The sequence below is a fragment of the Barbatula barbatula genome, assembly GCF_947034865.1.
Source record: "Barbatula barbatula genome assembly, chromosome: 24".
Lineage (NCBI taxonomy): Eukaryota > Metazoa > Chordata > Actinopteri > Cypriniformes > Nemacheilidae > Barbatula > Barbatula barbatula.
The window spans coordinates 8347179-8371706 of record NC_136787.1 but is presented as its reverse complement, the minus strand read 5'-3'; the positions used below and the strand labels follow the sequence as shown (position 1 = coordinate 8371706).

The window sequence follows — 24528 nt, the reverse complement described above, 5'->3', positions numbered from 1 at the left end:
TATAATTTTGCATTAGCAATAATACTGTGGCTTATGATCTTACCCTTACTGGAGGATTTATTTAGCATTACAGAAACATAAAAAACCTACTTTGGATGATGGTCTAATACATTTGTTGAGCACTGTATATATACAAAAACATTTCTAGCTGTGGTAAAACAAGATAGGATCCTTAATTATCATAAAAAATAATCTCATAATGCTAACATACTATTATCCCAAAATATAGGCCTAATTTTCCAATAGAATTGCTTTCTTTTGATTTTATGGTTAAATATGACCGGGACATTATAGTCTCCTACACAGCAAATACCAGGCACATCACACATAGAAAGATAATAGCTTCTTAATTCCCACTGTTGAAATATTGTTTTGCAATAAGTATGTCTGGAGAGAGAATGAATCCGAGAATATCATTTTATAGTTGGATGACCGATAGCCTTTAATAGATGCATTGTTCCTGTAAAACCTCGAATTAACATTTGACATCATTTACCGGAAATGAAACTCGAAGTAATTATTATTAAAGGCGACTATTTTGGGGAATGTGCCACATGTTTCTTCATCTGTTTTAATGCGAAGTAAAAACATGCATCAAAGGTTTTTACTGTGTGTGGTTGTGCATGTTCGTGTAATGTGATTGGCTTCACTTAAGGCTATTTGTTTTCATTGTGATGTGTACGTGTGAAAATCAGCGTCTGCCGGGCCGAACTGAGCAGAGCATTTTGGGATAAAAGTAACATGCAGACTCCCTCGGGCACCTGCTGACCCCCTCATATGAGAGGTCTTTCCAACTCACTGAGCTAACCGGCATCACCTCCAGCTCGATTCTGTTTCTTTCACCCCGTGTGTGTTTGTTTATAGTGAGAATTGTGTGGTTATCACCACATGCCGTTCTGGGCAAATTCATCCAAAATGAAAGTAGTTTTGCTTTTACTGTACTCTCATTTATCTTATTTCAAACCTTTATGAATTTCTGTCCTAAACACAAGAGAAGAGATTGAATCTGTGTAGCTGCTCTTTTCCATACAATGAAAGTGAATGGTGATTGTCAAAAATAACAAAACATAATACTGTTTGTGCGCAGTAGTCCATATTCGAATGAGATTGTGGAAGCCATTGCATACAAAGCCATAGCATGACATCATAAAATTAGTCTTAAGTGTATTTTTTTAAGCTGAACAGTGCTTGATCCCCATTCACATTTCTATTAGCCCAGAGCAACATCTCAAATACATCTCATTTTGTGTCTGACAGAATGAAATCATACAGGTTTGGATGGACGTGAGGTTGAGCACATTGTGATAGAATTAACATTTTTGAACTTCCCCTTTCAATTTTTCATCACAGGACATGTGTCTGAAGCAGACTTCATGCCAGTTTGGCTGGCCGCATAAGCTTTAGGAAGTAATTCGCAATGCTGAAACGCCACAGCTGAATGCACACGGCCGGGAATTGGGAACGCGTCCGTGGCGAAAGGCAGAATTCAGCTGCCTGGTCACTCACATTAGGACGGAGAGCTTCATGTGCCACTGCCTTCACTTACACGTGCACAGTTACCGGTCATCCAAGTGAGAAATGAAGGGGTGTAGGTGGGGTGAGGGGTGTGCGGAGACAAATGTTGGTCCAGGAGCAACACAGATTCCATGAGCCCAAAGATGCTTTCAGTCGAATGAGACACATTTGAGGAACAGTTGAGAAACAGTGACGCCGTCATCCCTTGGTTCATGGAAGCAAAGTGAAGTTTTTAATCAGTGTCTGTCTGATTAAATGTCCCAGAATCATCACATTCATGCAGCAATGAAAGGAAAAATACCCTCTGTTATTAATAACTGAAATTCATTTGATACGATCAATTCTTAAAAATAATAAAAGTGATTTGGGTTGTGTTACTTCTAGTTCTAAGAGGAGTTTACACTCGAAAATGTTATTAAAGTGAATCTCACGAAAACACGTCCCGTCTTATTTCACCCTAAATGATAAAGAAAATGATTAGAATAAAAATAAAACATGAAGACTAAGATGTCTTTGCAATGCCAGTTATTGCAATATGCCTTAAAGTTTTTGATACTACAATTTGTGATGCTTAATACAATTATTTAATAGGAAAATTAATCTGCATAAAATAAAAGAAAAAAACAAATAGTAGTTAGCTAAATATAATAATAATAAAACAGATGTATTCAGCATAAATGAAACTAAATATAACAAATAGCACCATAAAACATAAATACTAAAATATGATTTTGTATAACAACAAAACATGAGAATGAGAGATTATGTTACAGTAAAATAAGATGAATTGTCATAAAAATCATGACACAGTGCCTAAAACAGGTTTAATTTTAAGCAAAGGGAATTTTCAGAATATATTTAACAGTTTCGTGAGATTCGCCCATTTAGGATTTATTTAATTGTACATCTTAAATTTAATATCCTCGATTGTCTCAGAATGTTTGTTGCCAAGTACGTGTCAATAAACCTTAAAGGCTTGCCTGAACTTCAGAAATGAATTTCACTTATCAAATGAGGGCATGTACATTTGTTCTGCTCAGTTCATCAGAAATACAACCTCTCATTTGCATGCACACAACAGATCTGTATCTAAAGGTGAGGCGACGACTTACTTCCGAGCTCTATTGCATTGTGTTGATACAAACAGGAAAAAAAGGAAACATAAAATAGACAAATGAATTATCACAACAGTTAAAATGTGTCATGATCATAACCCTCAGTCATACACACAGTCATGAACACTTTTACCCCAAACCACCAGTCTATAACACCATTCACTGGCCATACTTGTATGTGTTATTTAAAGGGACGGTGTACTATTTCTGTGGCGCTTGCGGCACTTAATGAAATTGCAGAAATAATGTTTCCAAAAACCTTTGCCAAAACACTCTGCATGACTACCACTGGGTTACAGAATATACAGTACATTATATAGATTATAAACAATATATACTATATAAATATTAAGTAAGTAACGCCCCAAAATGTAACCCAACCTAAACTCACATCATATTTTAACCGTGAAAAAGACAAGTCAGGCTGCTTAAACATTAAAAGTCCCCCTGTACTCTCTGATTCAATCCTTCAAAACTCATCTTGGATCATTAAAAAGACATATTTAAAAAATGTTCCTCTTAACTAGCTTGAATTCTTGACCCAAGCATCGTTCCTGTATACGTTGACCATGAATAGTGATGGACCGATATATCGCCGTCGCCTATACAGTTATGTTCAAAATAATAGCAGTCACCAGATCAGTCACATAGTCCACTAACCAGATAAGTGACTGTTTTTGGTAGAAATTATATTTCTATATGGCAAACATTTGATGTAGTAGAGTAATAGAAAACCAACTTCATGACATGCATGCTGCTAATTCTGTATAATTGAATCATTTATTGAAAAGGACGTGTTGAAAATAATAGCAGTGTGGCGTTTAAATAGAGAGCTAAATCACTCTGTGAAAAAACTGGTTTCAAACAAGTGGCCCTTATTTAAACTGTGCATTTCTCTCTGAAAATCTGAGTAAAATGCGTTGTTCCAGACATTGTTCAGAAGAACATCGATTCGAGGGGGAAAAACATATAAAGACGTGCGGAAAAGGATATGCTGCTCAGCTAACATGATATCAAATGCTTTAAAATGGCAACCAAAACCAGAAAGACGTAGAAGAAAACGGAAAACTACCATTCGAATGTCTCAAAGAATAGCCAAAAGGGCAATGACTCATTCAATGATCAGCTCCAGGGTGACCAAAGAAAGTCTGATGTTACCTGAGAGTACTGTAACAATTACAAGACGCCTATCTGAAGCCAAGCTATAGACGAGAAGCCCCCGCAAAGTCCCATTGTTGAAAAAACAACATGTGCTGAAGAGGTAAAAATTTGCCAAATAACACATTGACTGGCCTAAAGAGAAATGGCCCAATATTTTGTGGACTGAAGAAAGCAAGATTCTTCATTTTGGGTCTACGGATCCCAAAATGACAGACGACCCCAAACACTGAATTCAGGCCACAGTACACTGTGAAGACGGTGAAGCATGGTGGCGCAAGCTTCACGATATGGGGATGTTTCACATAATATGGTGTTGGGCCTATTTATTGGATTATTTGAGTACATTAAAATACTTAAAGAGGTCATGTTTCCTTATGGCGAAGTGGATATGGCTTTGAAATGAGTGTTTCGACGAGACAAAGACCCCAAACACACCAGTAACAAGTGAGAAACAAGATTAACGTTTTGAAGTGGCCAGCGCAATCTCCAGACCTTAATGCAAAAGGAAACTTGTGGGGTGACATCAAAAACGCTGTTTCTGAGGCAAAACCAAGAAATGCAGAGGAATTGTGGTCTGTAGTGCAATCGTCCCGGGCTGGAATACTGAACAATGTCAGAAGTTGGTCGACACAGATGTGAAGCAGCTCTCAGAAACAGTGGCTATACAACTAAATATTAGTTCAGTGATTCACAAGAACGCTTAATCTTCAAGCATTTTTCATTTTATACAGTAAATGTTTGACTGTGTAAAGAAAAATGCAGACACTGCTATTTTTGGAACAGCCTTTAGATTCCTTTTCTTCTCTTCCTGTAGAGTAATAACAAAATCGATGCGCTTTTCTTCATGTGCAGTATTCCCAATTCATTTGTCTATTGAAATAAAAGTTATTCTAAGGATTTAAAACACACTGCTATTATTTTGAACACAACTGTAAATTGGGTCAATATGTGGAATTTTGAAATGATTTGCATTGGATGATTAAATCTTTTTTTCAGTTTGGCAGCTATATAGCGAGCTAGCATTTTGTCATAAAAAGAGCCACTCGGATGTTAAGCCAGCATTTGACAAATCGTAAAATGACCACAGTAAAAGGGATCATGTGAGGTGAATGATATAAAAATATTGTATTGTAAGTAATAACACATATGAACTCCTATATATTTTATTCATATTAAGCCACATTTAGCTGCCCGAGATTAACGTAATGTTGTGTGGACCTTTTCATAGTTTCGTATCCTATCAGCCACTAAAAAGCCCTTTTCGTTCGAAAACAGGGAATTCCAATTCACGTTTTTGAGACAAATCGACAGGTTTAAAGAGAAAACACTAAGCAAAGCTGTTGACTGATGAATTTGCACATGGTTTGTCTTAAAGCATATTAAAAACACCACACAGACGTATAGGCAACATAAAAAAATCTATATTCACCACAGGGGGACCTTAAAACCACAAATGACCCTTGCATATTTAACCATCTTAGGTATTTCACCATTCATAAAAAATGACATGTTGTGCCTTTAAAATCGAATGTGACATCACCAATGTCACATTTCAGCTTGTCATATTATGACTAGGACCTGTTGGATTGTGTCTTTTCCTCTAACCTTCATTAACGTGCCAGATGCGCTGCGTCACTCATGTGCCGTTCAGCTAGCTAACAACATACTGGCCCAAGTGTACAGACCCTGCTGATGATGATTGAAGGTGCTGGTGGGACACCAGGTGGTGCGTGGCATGCCGCACACAGGCTTGAGTTACAGCTGGCACCACCCACGTGACCGCCAGTCGCCCCTCCTCTCATCAGCAGCGCCATCCTGGCGTTCTTGCGAATGCATGCTGTAGAATACTGTCCCTGTCCTCAAACCGCTGTCGGTCCCCTAAGGTGCGGGTAACCTTCATCCCCTGTTGCCGGCAAATTTGCTTATCACTGTCTAGCACCTGCCTCTGCAGCAGAGGACAAACAGACCTCCAACTAGTAAAAAAATACACAATCTTTTGTTTTCTGTGTGGTCTTGCGATAGGCAGGACAACCATAAAGTTCCATGGCCTGTAGATGACCTGTAGATATTTTCATGCTTTACCAAACCTGCTGTTTCAGACCTAGCCTGGGCCTAATGCATGATAAGAACTCTCGATTAGTGAAAATCAATCTTGGCTGGCCGCATTATGCAAAACGGCATGAATTAAGTGAGAAAGGACAGACAAGGGAGCGTTAGTGGGAAAAGAGCAAACTGTGAGTTTTCGGATTTGGTGTAAAACAGCAGTTTCCTGTAGACGGGACTGCTGTCTTTTATGGGATTGTAACACAGCCAAGTGCCTTTAAAACTAAAGGACAATAAATGGAAACACGGGAAGCAAAAACAGTTGCTAGATAGCAAACCCACAGAGACCTGTTAAGATGGCCGCACGCACACCTGACCGCCCGTATTGATTTACACATATAGCTTAAATGAAAGCAGGCGATCACACGCGCACAGCCATAAACATGAAACACAAGACCACACGCTAATGGTTTTACAGACTACAGTTTCAAAAAAATAAAGCGTGAGTCAGGAGCGTTTTGACCATTAATCTTCCGGCATGACGTGTGACCGGCAGCCCGTGGTTTATATGCCCTGAACATTAGCCGGCTCCCGACACTGCTGCTCCAACCAACCTCAGACCATTTTCCTTCAGCTCTGTGGCTATAAAATAACACAAACACTGTGTGATTTTAGCCTCTGTGATATTAGTTGCATCAGGTAAAGCACAGCCCAAAGGCGTCCATTTCCATCCTGTGGTGACATGGAACCGAATACACATATCATATCTTCATATACTGTCCAAATATCAATACTTGTATTACACGATCAATGAGTGAGCACCGAAAACTGCATTTCTGTATTTTACATCTGAAGAAATACTGAGTGGTGCTCTCTACGGAATGCTTCTCAATGATGCACTGGTTTGCAGTGCGTTGCTAAGTGGCTATTATGGTCCTCTGGTGGTTTTTAGGGCATAGCTAGGAGGCTGTTATGACATCTTTGGTTGTTACAAGGACATCTTGGTTCTTGCTAGGTGATTGCTTATATGGTAGCTACTGTGTTTTGGGTGGTTGCTAGGGAATTATGAGATGCTGGTAGGTGGTAGCTAAGAGGTTGTCGGGGTGATCTAGTTAGTTGCTACGAGGTGGTTATAGAATTTTGGGTGATTACTTACAGTTTAACAGGGCATTCTGGGTTGTTGCTATGATGCTAGCAGGTGGTTGCTTAGAGGTTACTAAGGTGATCTGTATAATTGCTAGGGAATGATGAGTGGTTTCTTACTGGTGGCTCATTCTTTGTATTTGATATGATGCTGGAAGGTGATTGTTAAGATGTCGCTAATGGGATCTGGCTGGTTGTTAGTGTGTTTCTAGATCATTTTGGGTGATTACCTGATTGCTGGGGCATTCTGTGTTTTTGCTATGATGCTGGTAGGTGGTTGCTAAGATGTTGCTCTAGTTATTTAGGTTGTTTATAACAGGTTGCTAGGGATTTTTTGTTGATTACTAACTGGTTACTAGGGCATTCTGTGTTGTTGCTATGATGCTGGTAGGTGGTTGTTAAGAGGATGCTAGTCTGATCCAAATGGTTGTTAGTGTGTTGCTAGAGAATTTTGGGTGATTAACTGGTTACAAGGACAGTCTGTGTTGTTGCTATGATGCTAGTATGTGGTTCCTATGAAGATCTAGGTGGTTTCTAAGAGGTTGCTAATAATTTTTGATGAATAATAACTGGTTGTTAGGGCATCATGTGTTGTTGCTATGATGCTGGCACGGTTGTTAAGATGTTGCCTATGATGATATGGGCAATTGCTAGGGAATTTTGAGTGACAACTAACTGGTTGCTAGGGCATTGTGTGTTTTTCTATGATACTGGTATGTTGTTGTTAAGAGGTTGCTAGGGCGATATTGATGGATAGGAGGTTACTAGTGTGATATGGGTGGCTAAGAGGTTGACTACTACCTGCTTGCTAAGGGATTCTGGGTTTTTCTACAATGTTGGTAGTTGGTTCCTAGAATGTTCTGGGTGGTTATCACTCCCAATCCTCTGTGATCTTCCCTTTTCTAGATATGGATCTGGTCCCTCCTTTAATGTCAGTCTTTAGGTTTACTTTACCCATTTTCCCTCTACAAGATAAAAATCAGATTTCTGATAACAGCTCGCCTCTCTTCAAGCTGCATGATTTGGGGTCTTATTTATGTCCTTCACACAGAGTAGGACGACTGAGTCCCAGCTTTTGCTCAAGTATGAGCAATGTTGTGATGCTTGCATCGGCAAACAGCACTAATGAAACAGATGCAAAATAAATTAAAGTAATTCGAGAAACGAAGCGAATGATTTCTGTCAGCTAAAGCTCAGTCGAAACGTCTAAATGTTCATTTCTTCAATTTAGCTAATTATGATGAAAGAGTGTCCATGGACGTTGCATATTTATCTGTATAAGCATGGCTGATTTAGCTAATTGCACAATCCACACATATGGTACCCACTAGAGTCCCATTATGTTTTATTATTATAGGCACAAACCCCCAGATTTTCTATAGGATAGAATAAAAAACACTTGCTGAATATAAAAGTAGCTAGTTTATATGCATCAAATGTTTTTAACTCATTTAAATGACCTGTGATGTAAACCTATAGCTCAAAGTTTGTGCAGAACCCTGTTACTACACACATTTTTCAATGACCATTTCATTTGTATTTTTTTACATAAATTGTCGACTCAACTTCAACCCTGTTCCTCAAGTCATTTCAAGATTATTAATCATTTGAAACCAACAACTAATAAATAGCCAAATTTGCAACCCTGTTACCCTTTTATTTACCCTATTAATACCTCTATTTAAGGGATATGTTCAAATAATATATATGATATCAAAATAAAAATTGTATTCCTTTGAAAAGTCAATGGGGGCGTATTTTAAAGTGAACTACTCCTTTAACTATGATATTTACTTAAAACTTCCAACTCGTAGAAATCATGGCGTTTAGTAATGCACTGTACTAAATGCACTGTATTTGGATCCACATCACAGTAACAGGGTTGACAAAAACTGCTAAACTTATAAACACTAAACGGCTTATATAACATTTAATGTAGGTTGACTGCCAACGTTTTCCCCTCCTGTGCACCGTGGAAATTGCCTGCACTGAACCGGACACGATGCTAATGTAACAGAATAGACAGAAAGTGGGACAGAGGGATGAATAAAGTTTAAATGAGGATAGAAAAAGAGAGAAAGGAATGGAGAGTCTGGCGGAGCTCTAAACCGAAAGGTGGTGAAACTCGTCTGCTGACACCTTCATGAATAGTGAAACAGAGGTAAAGGATGATAGCGCGTGCTCTACGCATCCGCCATGGTTTCCGATTGCTTTAGAGAAGCTCCCTGTTCAATATCAGCTTACACGCACTTACAGCGTCAGCCGTGGACTTCAAAGCTGCCTCGCGGCTTTGATACCGCTGCTGAGAGATAGGCCCACAACTTCAATTACAGAAGCATTTCCTTAGGCCTCAATGTCTCAAAAGGACGAAAATGTGAACCTCTCGCAGGTGCCTGCTTTCTGTGTACCATTCTGCATTGTGTTGGAGAGGAAAGTGGACGTGTGAAATGTGTTTTATAACCCAACCATATCGAGCTAGTATCTCTGGCGGTGATGTAAAAAAGACACAGTGAAGAAACGTCCATCTTGGACGGTTCCTGGTTTATAACCGTAGACAATCAGTCAAGGCAAGAGAGTGACATTTACAGGGCACTTACTACCGCTTTTAGACGCCCAATAAATAGCGAAAGTGAGACTGATGTGGAAACAGCATCTAGTGTCTTACTTCGAGCTGGATTAATCTTATCATTGAAGAAGAACAGATATTTGCACATCGCAAAGAGCCATAGTCAACATCAAAAGTCCCTGAAATAGAAAAGGTCAAATGGATTTACCCATTCAGACTTGTTAAATAAATCATCAGCAGTCTCTACCCTGGGCTACAGGTGTCAAACAATTCAGAGCTCAGTCCGTTAAGACTTGATTAAAAACATACATCCAAGACAGTGAGACGTTATTATGGGTCTCTAGACGTGACTTACTGATGAATGGCTTGAAGAAACTTGCGCTGATGTTTCCTGACTTTAGCGTGGTCCATCTTCCTCACGAGCTTGGTGTTTTTATAAATAAGCCACGTCTCCCTGAGTACATTAGCAGCTGTGTTTTTCACCTGTGGGGGTGTTAGCATAGCGTTAGCATCGTTTCTCTTGACGTCCGCTGGTCCTTGTTCTTTCAATGTGGCTTATGTTGTTGCTTGTAATTGTGATAAAGGAAAAGTATTTTTTACATTCATTTATATAGTTTTTTTTACCCAAAAATATATTAAATGTGTATGTGGTTTCACAAACACTGGCTGAGTAACAATAACATCAACGCTGTTCAAGGTCCAAAGCCAAAATATAATCAACATGGCGGATTTGTTTGAGAAAAGTTCAGTTGATGTTTGCCTCAATTCTGCTGAAAAGAGAACTTTTTTTAATCCAATAAATTACACTTTCTCTTGAAAAGGCATAAATGCGTCATATAAAAAGTAGAATGGGGATTGTGAGTGTCGCGTTATATTTAATGAAAATCTGATTGGCTGTTATGTTTCAGTAAAAACTGGAACACAACATAGGCCACATTAAAATAATAGGACCTTGAAGATCTTCCGTATTTCTATCGTTTCTGACCAGTGAAAGTTATAATGTCTTTTTCCCCCTTTATTACAGGGATAGTTCACCCAAAAAAAATTAATTCTTTCATCATTTATTCACCCCCACGTCATTACAAACCAGTACGACTTTCTTTCTTCTGCAGAACACAAAATAAGATATTTTGACTTCTTCTTTGACTTCCCATTGACTTCCACTGTTTGGACACAAAACATCTTTTGTGTTCCACAGAAGTCCTATACAGGTTAATAAATGACATAAGATTGAATAAATGATGACATCATTTTCATTTTGGGATGAACTATAGAGTATAACAAATGCACTCAATTTACATTCCACTTTGCATACAATAAATATCATTTCCACGCTTCAACAGGGATTAAGAATAACTGTGACTGAACGGCGTCGCAAGGTGAGGGCTCGCGAGTTCAAACGCACCCTTTTTGACAGCTGGGTGTCCATCATAAAGTTATGTACATGTTTTTCGGCTTTGGTTAATTCCAGTTTTTTTGCGACCACTGCAACCACCAAAGCGGTGCATCCGGCACCCTGACAAAACAAACAAACAATCCCATTTTCAATCAGCGTAAAGCTTAAAACAAACCGTACGTGACATTGAGATAAACTCACCATTATGCCGGTGAGGAGACACACTCCTTTCCCACAGTATGTATTGGGGACCATATCCCCATATCCGATGGTTAGAAAGGTTATGGAGATCAACCACATGGCTCCAAGAAAATTGCTGGTTACATCCATGTTGTCATGGTATCTAACAATTGAAAGCAGTGAAAGGACATAACGGGTCAACAGTACAGAATCCACAATAATGCAGACTATACATTCACCATCTATCACTATATTGTGTAGTTCTTTTGCATTATACATTTAAGTAGTTTACTCTTTACTGGTAGTCTGAGGCTGTGTGGTTGTTGTAAGCTAATACGTAATTGGTTGTTTGAGGAATCTAGCTGACTTGAGACACTCAGTTTCCAAGTCTATTTAACTGCTGTTTAAAAGGTCAGCCAATGCACACAATAGGCCTCCGGGACTGCAAACGGAGATCTGATACTCTGAAAGGTTTCCCAGGTTAAAGAAAGAGTATCTTTTTCTCTATAATGACGTTTTAGTAGTTAGGTCTCATTTTCTACAAAAACACAAATGTTATCCGAAAATTCTTTCATCATTTACAGTATTTGCTCTCATGTCATTTCAAACCTGTATAACATTCTTTCTCTTGAAGAATACAAAAGAACATATTTTGAAGAATGTTGATAACCAAACAACATTGACCCCCATTGACTTCCACTGTGTGGACACAAAACCACCGAGAGAGAAATTTCTCAAAATATCATCTTTTTGAGATTTTAAACGACATGAGGGTGAATAAATGACACCAGAATCGTTTTTTAAACAGTGGCCCCAACCAGTTTTTTGCTTAAAAAATATGTAATAACAGGCCTTAGGTATTATGATAACACATTTAAAACAATGTGATGGTTTCAAATGATCTTAAAACTAGATTCACTTTTGCAATTGCATTTACTTTACGGCTCCTTGCTGAATTTAAACACGCGACCGAATGTGTTCAGCTGAAGAAATAAAGGGATACGGTATAAACCTACACTGGCAGGAGGGCGAATTAATTATGCGTATATTTCATTTTTGGGTGAACTACTTTAAATTTGACATCCTGAAAGCATTTGAAAAACTTTACGTCTACATCATGAACAGTCCACTACATGGCCAAAAGACCGTCAAAACCCCCTCTCAAATGAAATCATCACCCCTTCATAAATGTATTTCAAGTTTACAAATATGATTTACACCAGAGCCGTGTATAAAGGCAGGGTTTATGGCAACACTGCAGGGCCTATCGACTCGACTGTAAAAATGCCAATTCATTTTGGGCTCGTGGCTTATGGTCCAAGCTTTAGGCCCGGATGATAAGAAGTTGTCAGGTCCGACCCAACAGTAGACACATTTGGGATTAACTGGAATGTTGTCTGAAAGTGAGGAAATCTCTGCAGTCATGTTCCAATGTAGAATGGAAAGCTTTCACAGGACTCTATATTGATTCCTGTGGCTGTTAAATGAAATGTTCAACAATCACATATGGGTCTGGTTGACCACTACTTTTGCCCATATGGAGTATCTCTATCATTAAAACCGAACGAACGTATTTTTGTGAAATGTAAGGATAGAAAGGGTGCCAACGCAATTTCGGTTTCTATTTTTCTCTGTAAAGCTGCTTTTGGAACAATGCACATTGTGAAAAGCGCTATATAAATACAATTTAATTGAATCAATGCTATTTTTAATAAATATCTAGTATTATATAATCTGAGCATTATGTTATTGCCATTTTTTGTTGAATAAAACCTGCTATTTATATATTATAATGAATTTTTAATGGCCTTTACCTAAATTGATTTTGTTTATCTTTATAATACTAATTCTTCTAAAATCTAAAGTATCTATAAGCTATATTTAAAAACTACAAAACATGTGCATTCACCATGCATTTAAATTGATGACTCATCCTGCACTACACAGCTTTTTGTCCATTCAAATGCTAGTGGTAATGACTATTCCTCCCATTGAAGGGATAGTTCACCCAAAAATGAAAATTCTGTCATCATTTACTCACCCTCTTGTCATTTCAAAACTTGATGACTTTCTTTCTTCCACAGAACACAAAAGAAGATATTTTTTATACAACTTTCTTCAAAATATCTTCTTTTGTGTTTAGCGGATAAAGAAAGTCATAAAGGTTTGAAATGACAAGATGCTGAGTAAATGATGACAGAATTTCATTTTGGGTGAACTATCACTTTCAGGGAAGGTGCCTGCAACCAAATACCAATTAGAAAATCATGACATAACTGCATTTTATACATTAAAAAAATCAGCTCTTTGACGTTCTTGTGACGCTTCCTTCAAAGAAAAAACACCAGCACAAGAAAGAAAACTGCATCGTCAAAAGATTTCAACTTCTATCAATCAACAAAGCGTGCCACCTTTCGCACGCCCTCACAGTCCAGGCGGCGATGATCCACAGGGAGATGGTGAACACCAGCAGTACTGTGCCGGGGCAGATAGTCATAAGGGTTTTCATGACAAAGCGTGTGTTGAAGTTTATCTTGTTGAGGGCACCGATACTGCGAGACGAAGCATCGGTAAAGAGTTTGCTATGCAGCAACATGACCCGAGCGATGAGGTACAAACGAAGAAACATGGGAATAGACAGGATGATATCCACATCAGCGTCCGTCTTGGATGGCGCGTAGGAAAAGGCCAGGCGCGCTGTCCACGTGAAGGTGTAGTTGCCGGGGATGGGGTGTATGGCGCACACCAGGATCTCAAGACATATGAAGAAGATGCGCTCATAGGTCATGGCTATCCTCCAATCATCTGCGGCGTTGTCCACCATAAATAACTATTCAGAGAAAAGGAGAAAACAAAGAATGAGTCTGAGTGGAAAAACTGTCCTTCCAAAATACAAAAAAATTAAACTAGAAATCCTTCAAATACCTCAATGCTTAAACCTTTACTTTACAAAATTTATTTTTGTTTTGTATGAAAATATTTTCATTTAAAAACAATAATGAATCTAAACAAAAAGTAAAATTTGCTAAAATAAAACTATTGTTTGAAAATTTGACACACTTGTATCAATTTCACCCTAAATAAATGTGTATGTTATTTACCACGGAATTGAAACACAAGACACAATTTAAGACACAAACGTACAGTGCATCCGGAAAGTATTCACATTGCTTCACTTGTTCCACATTTTGTCATACTTATGTACATGTGCTTTTTTTCGTTTTTTATTTTTAATAAATTTGCAAAGATTTCAAACAAACTTCTTTCACGTTGTCATTATGGGGTATTGTTTGTAAAATTTTGAGGAAAATAATGAATTGAATCCATTTTGGAATAAGGCTGTAACATGACAAAATTTCGAACAAATGAAGCTCTGCGAATACTTTCCGGATGCACTGTAGATGTATATGACATAATGGCTTTGTAATGAATGTACTGTATATGGTCTGTTGAAGACCATTTGTTAGTTGACAAATTATGCCGCTTTATCTTCCAAAATGTCTATAATTGTTAAAAACAGTTAAACAAATGTTGAGTAAGAAAAACTAAACATAATTTCAAGTTCTAATTTTAGACATGTCTGCTGGAAAACTAATTATCAAAATGTTTTGTTGATGTTTGCGACATCTCCAAGGCCATAGATATGATGAAGCTCCACCTGCATCTCATTCTCTGCACCTCAGCTTTTCAGACTTGTGCGAAACACAGATAGTTTTCTCTCTATGACCGGCGGGCTGAGGAGCCGCATTGCTTTCCTCCTGTCCTGATTCACAGAAATGTTTAATCTTGCCTCTCGTGCTAAATTTCATAAATATTTCCCTCAATTGCAGATCTTATGCTCCATCTGCTTTACTCAATAACAGAGAGCAAGATTGCACACTAACTTTTACAGTGGTTTTGGTTTGAAAACTATTTAGTTATTTATTGAATCCATAGGAAATTTTAACAATAAAATATGAGAACATTTGTGCATTGTGCATGTATCATAAATTAAAACATTTTCTTAAACACAGAATAATGAATCTTGATGAATGGTGATTTTTACTGTAAATAAAGAATAGGTCATTGTTAATGTTTACAATATACAACAGTTTTATTAATTATAATTTTATCAAATAATATATGTCAACGTTAACATTGACCAAGAAGATACTTTTTTTTATTGACGTGTCTTTATCAGTTCATCTTAACCGTTCTGGTAGATAAAAATGTATACACTTTATTGTAAAGTGTTAAATATTATTAAAATTAATTATTAAAATTGAAGCAAACAGTACATGAAAATCCAAAAAAAGAAAATAAGGTAGTATTTATTAACATCAGTAAATGCATTAGCTAACATGACCTAATAATGAACAATATAGTTTTTCAGCATTAATCTTTGTTAATGTTAGTTAATGTCAATACAATTGTTCATGTTAGTTCAGGTTGCATTAACTAATGTTGCAAGATGTTAAAAAATGAAAAAATGTTTCAGTTAATGTTAAAATTAACAAGTTAAGATTTTAAAGTGCGGTAGAATTGTTCATTGTAAGTTCATCTTAGCCAATGCATTACCCTTAAGTTGATGTTGGGGACAAAAATCTCGGCAAAATGATTTAGTTTTTTCTAATAACTTCCTCTTAATCTGGTCGGTACAAAACTCGGCTACTTTTTCTAAGTCTTCTACTTAAGCAGACTGGCAAGACTTTATTCGACAATGTTAAGTTTGTGAAAATAAAAAACTCATTAATGAGCTGTTAAGGCCCATTTGTGGGCACCCATAGAAAATGAATGGGAAAGGACTAAATTTCACAGCAATTTTTTTTATTTGTCCAATAAACATACAACAAAACCCAAATAATGCAGATCATTCATACTCGTATATAAAGGAGTGAGCCTATAGAACATACTCAGTGTGGCCGCCACTCACACACACACAAACACGCACGCATGCACACAAACATGCGCGCACACAAAAACACAATCGAATAACCCCAATGTTTTTCCAAATGCTGTCAAATAAAAACTGACATCACACATACACGAACAAAGAATTGTGCAACACGCACACACTTTAATTTAAGATAAAAGTCCCACTGCAAGATTTGCTACTGTTACTTTTGTGACAGTGAAGTTTTCAATAAATTCTGTAGCAGAAAAGAGGTTTACAATATAGCAGAGAATCTTGATCATTTGCAAATTTGATGTTTATTGTTACAAATAAACCACCCTTACATTCAAATGGAGTAAAATAAGAAAAAATCCCAGTTTAACATCAAACAAAAAAGATAGTGTGCTATGACATTTATGTAAAATATCAATGTAATCGCAAAGTCCCTAAACTTGTCCACTAACAGCAAATAACTGCAGCTGTAATAAACAGCACTTGAGGATTAAATAAAGTACAAATACAATCTGATTGTGAAGGGATATTATGTTACCGTAATTTTTCATGAACAAGTAAACAACTTGTCCCATGAAGCATTATATATAAGAAAGTGAAAAAAGCACAAACACAATAAACTTAATATAGTCAGACTATATGGATAATTGTAGGACAATCTCACTTATTGGCAGAACACACTTCAGAATTATGGGTAATGTCGTTTTTTCCTAGGGAGTAGGCACCACAGACACCGTTTTTCTAATCCAGACTAAATCAGACTGACTTGTACGGAAGAATATATCACCTCATGCTCAGGGTAGATCTGTCTAGACACGTTTATATGTTATCGACAAGATTTCAACTTGTGAAACACGATTTTTGCGCTCAAGTGTCAAATCCCTGCACTCCAAACTGTGTGCCAATCAACTGCCGTTCTTTCCAGCACATTCAATCAGCTCAAGGTCTACTCGGCTGCCACCATCAGGGAGAGATATTTCACCCGAGCAGTGCAGTCAGCACAATTCAAAGGCTTCTTGCTGACAGACTTTATCCAACGCGATCTGATATGAGAAAGAGTCACAAATGACAATCCCCTGATGCGATATGTGCAAATGGGTCTCCTGTCGCCGTACGACATCAGGCTATTTCACACAGTAATAGGTTTAATGTGGAGCACAAGAGAGTTATTTTCTAATATGAGTCTTGCTTGAGGCTTCTAAAGCTTGTTTTATAGGATTCTTGCGACTTTCTATTCGCATAATGGTGGCACTCCAAAAATCATTATCATAATTATTTTGCTTTGTTTTAAGAGAATATATTTTACAGTATTTCTCATCCTCCATTGGTAGTTTCTTAAAGGTCTAGTGTGTAATATTTTGGAAGATCTATTGACAGAAATGCAATATAATCTACATAACTACATCTTCGGTGTAGTAAAGACCTTCCATAATGAAGCATACGTTTTAAGAATGAGCTATTTTTCTAACTACATACACCGGTCCTCTTACGTGGAATTATCCATGTTAAAAATGAGAGCTTTTCCACCATCGTGCCGAATCATACTCGTTGCTTACTTGTTCAACTCTGTGCCGACCCATGCCAGCCGATACCTACCTAAAAGGTTTCGTTTTCCCAAAATGTTAAAATGCTCTTTCATTTGTAAGTTGCTTTGGATCAAAATGTGTGCTAAATAAATAAATGTAAATGTGATTTCCACTTGAAATGTCAATTTGCAATGTTTGTGAATATAACTAATGGATAACACAAACAAAATATATTATTGTAAGAATGTTATCTGTCTATCAAGGTCCAAGGATTAAACGGGCCAGATTATGAAATACATAAATATGCCCTACTTCTGGAAATTCAATAAGCTCAACAAACCATATCATATTTTCAGGCATATTCAATTAAAATAAGAATTACAAAAAATTCGGTTTTATAAAAGATTCACACATGCAAAAATTGCCACCACGATGCTGTCCTGGTTGGTGGCCTGGCATTTTGCAATGTGTTTGTAAATGTGATTATAAACTGCATTCCCACAATGTAAACACGAGTCAATAAGCATTACCGGTTCATTTTTTACTTAATTTGTTTTTAATTGTACATAAATAATAAAATCCTCAAGATATTCATTTAACATTTCGATCCGGTAATAATTGTTGTTTGTATTCTACAGTATATTGTATTCCATATGGTGGCTGGTAATATAACAAATTATTTGATATTAAATTTTTATTTACTGTATATTAATACGTTATTATATATTAATGGTATTAAATTTGCGGAGGTCTACCGGAAGTTAGGTTTGGGACCCATAACGTATGTTTATGATGTTGCTGCCAAAACCATCCATAAGGGTGTTGCTATGTGGTTGCTAAGGAGCTCAGAGGGGATGTCGGTACGATGCTGTGCAGTTGCTATAGGGTGTCCTCCTATCCCTACGTACGATGTGAGCAACATGACCAGTGATACTTGTTTAAAGAAGCCCCACATAAACCTGAATCAGTCCCATCGAAAATGATTTCCTCACACCTCAAAGTGTTTCCCAAACCAAAACTCTTCAGTAATGACAAAACAAACAGTGTTTTTGGACGCCGGCACATACACGCTTCAAAATCACAGAGCTTCAAAATATGACACTAATCTCTCACAGTCATTGTACAGTTTAAATCCAACACAGTGACATAACACAAGATACATCAAAATGATCTAACCTAATCGAGGTTGGACAGTCACATTTATTCTTGACAGAAATCCTAAAGAAGAGATGGAGATTTCAGAGCAGACAGGACACATCAAGTGCCCGAAAGGCCTGCCAGTTGCCAGCGAAGCTGTAACATTAACCAGCCCGTCTGTTAGTCCAGGCCGTTGTTCGACTTTCCGTGCAAGTGTAACTTAGACAGCGAAACACTAGCTGCCTTTTCAGCTGGTGACAGACGCTATCTTATTCAAAGCTTAACAACAATAACAACAACCTACGGACGACACAGCCTGCACAAAGGATGATAACCGCAAATCTTTAATTTTGTTACGTTTGAGCAAAACGCCGGCTGTCACGAAACGTCGGCTGTATGCTCCACAGCTCTGTGGCTTCGGAATGGAGCGATTAAACATTTAAAATGGGTTATGTAAGGAAGCCTACTTGGTAGGTAAAACCAATTATGGTAATGGACAACCTGCAATACAATACTCGAGGGTGCTTCACCTTCAAGTATCCAATATTCCAACTGAGAGCTCGAGCGGGTAGTTATGGAAAATTGCTGAATTTGACAACAGAGGGGAAGGTGCACGTGTAATGACCCGCTTACAACAGCTAAGGGTCGTACCAGATAACCCGAACAAGACTTGTGCGCCCGACTGCGGCAACTAACTCAACCAAATCGACCATTAACTAAAATGACATTACGAATTCCGAAAATGATTTTTAAGTCATGTCCGGTGAAGCATTATGAAGAAGGGTATAAGAGTTACGGTAAAGCAGGGGGTGGCAGGCCTTTTATCAGCATCATTTTGTTTTAAATTTGGTTTGGTTTTCTTAGTATTTTTAATGATCTACTATTTTAGTTTTTATGTAAATTTTAGTATAATTCTTTACAATTTGGTTATGTGTTATTATTATTTATTTGATTATTTTTAATGTTGCTATATAAGAAACATATATTTAATTACATTTTTAGATTTAGTTTGTTTTTTTATTTTGAGTTAATAATCTTAGTGCCTTATTCCTGAGGCAACATTTCTCATTTTTTCCAAAAGTATTTAGGCCAAAATTGTATTTCAATTTTTATTGCAATAAACAGAAATGCTTTAATAGTCTTAATATATTGTTAATTTATCACAAATTGTTGTATGTGTCTTTGTGGCGGAGAAGCTTGTTTTACCCTGTGAGGAAAAAACATTGATTAATTATTTTATTTTATAATCTCTTTTTAGGATTGCCAGTATTTTTCAGACCTACCACGGTTTATCGGTAACATCCCCACTGTCACTAGATCTAAAGTCTTCCAGGACAATAAAAACAATGTATTTAACACGTGTCCATCCCGAAGGCTCCGAGGTTTGTGTTTGCGTAGACATTTCCCCTTACATTGCCCTGACAGGGGCACGGACAAAAGGTCGTCTGCCTGTGCTATCCGTCTGTCTGGTCGACAGCAGGGGTTGGTTACTGGTTTCAGAAGAGCTCAATATAACTAATGGAGCATGGCTCAATATTTAATCTGTGTAATGTAGAGAATGGGAACATATATCTTGTCGCTAAGGAAAGGAATTGCTCAATCTCATTAAAGAAATAGGTAGAGAGGTTCAGCCCAATTACAAATTAATGCAATGGTTAATTTATGATATCAAAGTGGGCCCTAAGAGGCCACTTTGCTAAGTAAATCCTCAGTTGCAGGTCGCTCCTGGCTTTCAAGTTTCTTTGAGGAAGGACCCACGAGGTCTCCGAGCCGGCATCTGTGTAATTGAACGCTGTCAGTAAACTATGACAGCTGTTGTATTATGTATGCCTGTAGCTTAAGTTAACCGCAACCTAATTTAACTTTCTTGTTTAGTGATTTACGTGAAACATTAACTTACAGTTTAAAATCTATACAGTAACCCTGCTTAGTAAAAATGCATGTAAACTATTTTAGGTAAACTGCAACCTAATTTAACTATATTATACGAGGATGTTGTATAACAGACGTTGCAGGTTACATTTTACAAATAACCCTGAAGTATCCGCACTGTAACCCTGCCCAGTAAAAACTCAGGGGTCACTGGTTACGTGACACTACGTGACACTAGTCAGTCGTCTCAGGTTAGGGGAAGATGTCACAGGAAAATGCATCACACATTCCCCATACTGCATCATCGCCTCTCACGTGTGCCCATCACCCGCCTTGTGGTGCTTCACACGGTACGCGGCAGTCGCATTTCTCCAGTTCATTTTCGAACGGAAACATGCGGTAAGCGGCAAAACGCGGGCCCCATTCGTTGCCGGAGCATAGGCTGTGCTCCTGCATCCAAAATCCCGAAACGTCCACGGGAATGCATCTTTGCGTCAGGCGCAGCTGAAGATACAAATATTTGATCTTTTTGTGAACGCCAGCGGCAGCCATATAGGCTTAATGTCAGCTGCCGCGCATCAATTCCACCGATCACCGCGTACCGTGTGAATCCACCATTAGTTCCCAAATGTACGTGTACTAGAAATCCACATTCAAAAGACATTTTTCTGTTAAAAGCATTCACATGATTTATGTCCCTCAGAGACTTACAGCCCCTAAATATTACAAAGAGAGCGACTGACTCATGAATATCCGCCGTTATATATCAACAGTGTGAAATGTAATAAAACTGCTCAGCCATTTATGGTCACAGAGCCAGAGCTCTTAATGGCTTTTTTGGGGAGGACATTTGCATACATATTAAAACGTTGCGGTTTTCGTGTATACACGGATGTAAACACACGTGCATGCATCTATACAATTAAACAAATATTGTTACGTGAAAAACTTAATTAGTACACGTTACTCAAACAACTACAACATTTATAGAAACAAGCTATTGTAAGGCTGGTGCCAAGATGTCCGCTCCACATCCTGAGAAACACCAGCTGGCACAATGTTCGGGGGGATTCTTACTGAGATGTATTTCTCTTGACAGGTATGCTGTTCTGATTTTATCATCCTAATATAATGTCTGTATTTAATTGGCTGTAGGTTTTACTTTTATGATTGGCTTGTTTGACATGTTATTCTTACCTGACAAATACATTGTAAATACATTTTTATTTGGCACAGTTGTTGTAAGATCATGCGCATATTCAAATTGATTAATTCATTAATTTAATCTTAAACCTCTGAATATAATCATAAGAAACGTCAATAACAATCAAATAAAATCTTCACGGTTTTCATCTTTTGGAGTCAGATAAACTGCGTAATGTCAAAGCGATCAAATAAAGCGCCTGAAAAGACAGATCGTGCTTAAACCTTCGCCCATGTCGCTGGATTGCTCCATCGGGCCAGCGGGTGGTTCTGTGGGTGGTTTCTCTCAATCCCCACAGCCCTTACACGATTATAACAGGAACACAGAAAATGTGTGGCAACATATATTGAAAGTTGCCACGTTGGGGATATGGTAATGTGGGTTAACCTGCTGTGACACGTCTAAATATAAAATAATTTCATTGAACAAAGTGCAAATGAGATTTGAAAGCTTCGGCGCAGGGGACAGATTACGAGAGAAAATCATTGGAGGTGTAAATCACCAACCAGTCGTTGGACATCCTGCAAAACATCTCATTTTAAATTCCGCAGAAGGTCATGTGGATTCGAAAAGACATTAGGATGAATAAATGTTGACAGAATTAAAATGTTTGCAGTTTTTTAAACATTGTTTCATGAGATCCGTGATTAAAATAGGATCGGCGATTCATATTTGGTCATCCTGTCACCGAGTGACATCCTGCACTCAATTTCATTTGATGAAAAACCGCTTTTTATCTTTAAACAACTGAACCACACAAAGTTCAGATGCACTTTGTCAGTTCGGCATACTTCCATCTAAGTTAACAGTAAAGGTCAACTCACTGTCCTACAACCCGCACCCGGGGAGCTGCGCAAAGGCTACTGAAATATTTTTTTTATATTTACAACAGGTCTCTTGGTTCGCTGTTATTGGACTGCATGCTTTCATACCTCTCCTGTATGCCAGCATTACTTAATTATCTCCAGCTCAATAACCACACAGAGAAATACCCCCCATGGCTCTCTGACATCTCCGCTGGATGGCTGTTTATCACCTGCATTCTTTGCTAGATGGAGTACCTTTCCCTTCAGGCCCAATTCTTGCCCTTTCCGTTTCTCCATCTTGGCTGAATATCCTGGACTTATACAGGTTGATCAGTCTGATTCCACTACAAAAACATCCTGAACATGCGACTTTAGATGTCATACCGTAAGAAAGCTTGTTTGTTTTCATTTCACAGTAGTGCTGTCATTTTGCGGTTATTGCGCCTGGGGGAGTTTGCTGTGACGGTATTATCCCAATATCTGCATGTTTGTTTCACCCAAATTCTTTTATAAATTTTGTTTATCTTGTGTTTTCTACTAATTTGGTCAACCTATCACCCTTAATCACCGGGACTAATGTGTCGTTACGTTTTCCCTTCTTTGCCGAAGGCTTCAACATATTTACGAAACGCACTCTGTAGAGCAGTTTGCCCGTTTAGGGCTACAGTAGAAACGTGTTGATTGCCATGTATGGGAACCCGAAGTATGTAGATAGAGAAAGCTCATTCTAAGAGAATAAAAAGATAACGCTTCATTATGTAAGGTCCTCTGAACACATAGTTATGTATATTATAATGCATTTCTGTCAATATATCCTCCCAAATTTTTTCTAAAACTTTAAACAGTACTGAATTATTTACGGTATTATCGTATGGGTACAATTAACTGGATATTTATAATCATGTTTTTTTTTACATCACTGTTAATGACAATACGGCTAAATTGTGAAACCCATAATTCAAACACCTCATTGCTGCTCGCTCACTATCCAGGCTTTAATCATTGTCAACTAGATTCCAGAAACCAACCATTCCTGAAAATCCATCACAATTAACAGAAACATTTGATGAAATTTCATTTTAATCCTGACCTTAAGAAAGAAAACTCAAAAAGAAATATCCTTTCATTATAATAAATAATTCTTACGTATAAGATTCACCAAATAAGATGCACAGAATTACTTTGCCATACATTTTAGGTGAATGGGTGTGCACATTTTTGGGGGGGATGTTGGGGGTGTCACTCTTTAAAAACAAATCAAATCGTAATCTGCATATTTATAATCTTGGCACATCGAATGATGTCTCAGTGAATAATGATGTAAACTCATCCAAAGTTACCATATGGCGTCAATGCATGACTCATTAATCACTTATCTACATTTATTTTTTTGAAGTTCAGTAGGCTCCCCTTTCACATTTGTTTTATTTTTAAGGGTTCAAGTCCGGCCTGTCCCGATCTCTCTCACCCCCCATCCACACTCTTTACTGTTCTATAAATAAAAGTGCCTCAAGAACGTTGGTGCAAGGCCTCTGTTTTTAACTGATTTCTTTCTGTTACGCCTCTGCAAAGGAACCTCAGAAGAAAAAAAGCAACTAATCGTATTACCCCTTCACTCTGGCCGCCCACCATTAACTAATAACATTCCCCCATTCCGCCAATAGAGCTATGATCTTGTTGGCACTATGTCTCCACTGGCAGTACAAGCTTATTTGTGCTCCTCGGTCTAATCTAGGTGCCTGATTTATATGTTTTGCTATTAACTTAAGTATCACTAGACCACAATATTTATCAACCTTCTTGTTGAGTTGCTTTCAGACAAAGGTGTCAGCCAAGAAAACAAATCAAAGTAAAATGATTATATAGCTGGTCTTGGGTTTTCCCTACCCATGGTGCAACTGTACACTTAAGACCAAACAGCAAGGAAAACAACTTTTATTGCATTTTGGTGCATAAAAGCAATGCAGTTTTTATAGCAG

The 24528-nt window shown here is 37.7% G+C and overlaps 1 protein-coding gene across 1 annotated transcript in view; it reads right to left on the bottom strand.

The window, feature by feature from the left end:
* Nucleotides 1-24528, bottom strand: part of kcnn2 (potassium calcium-activated channel subfamily N member 2) — a 34340-nt gene that overhangs the window by 7016 nt on the left and 2796 nt on the right. Inside the window, exons 3-6 of the mRNA XM_079447903.1 lie at nt 13531-13949; nt 11141-11282; nt 10949-11059; nt 9899-10026 (exon numbers count right to left, since the gene is read on the bottom strand). Coding sequence (XP_079304029.1) covers nt 9899-10026; nt 10949-11059; nt 11141-11282; nt 13531-13949 — 800 coding nt within the window. The remainder of the gene's footprint in view (nt 1-9898; nt 10027-10948; nt 11060-11140; nt 11283-13530; nt 13950-24528) is intronic.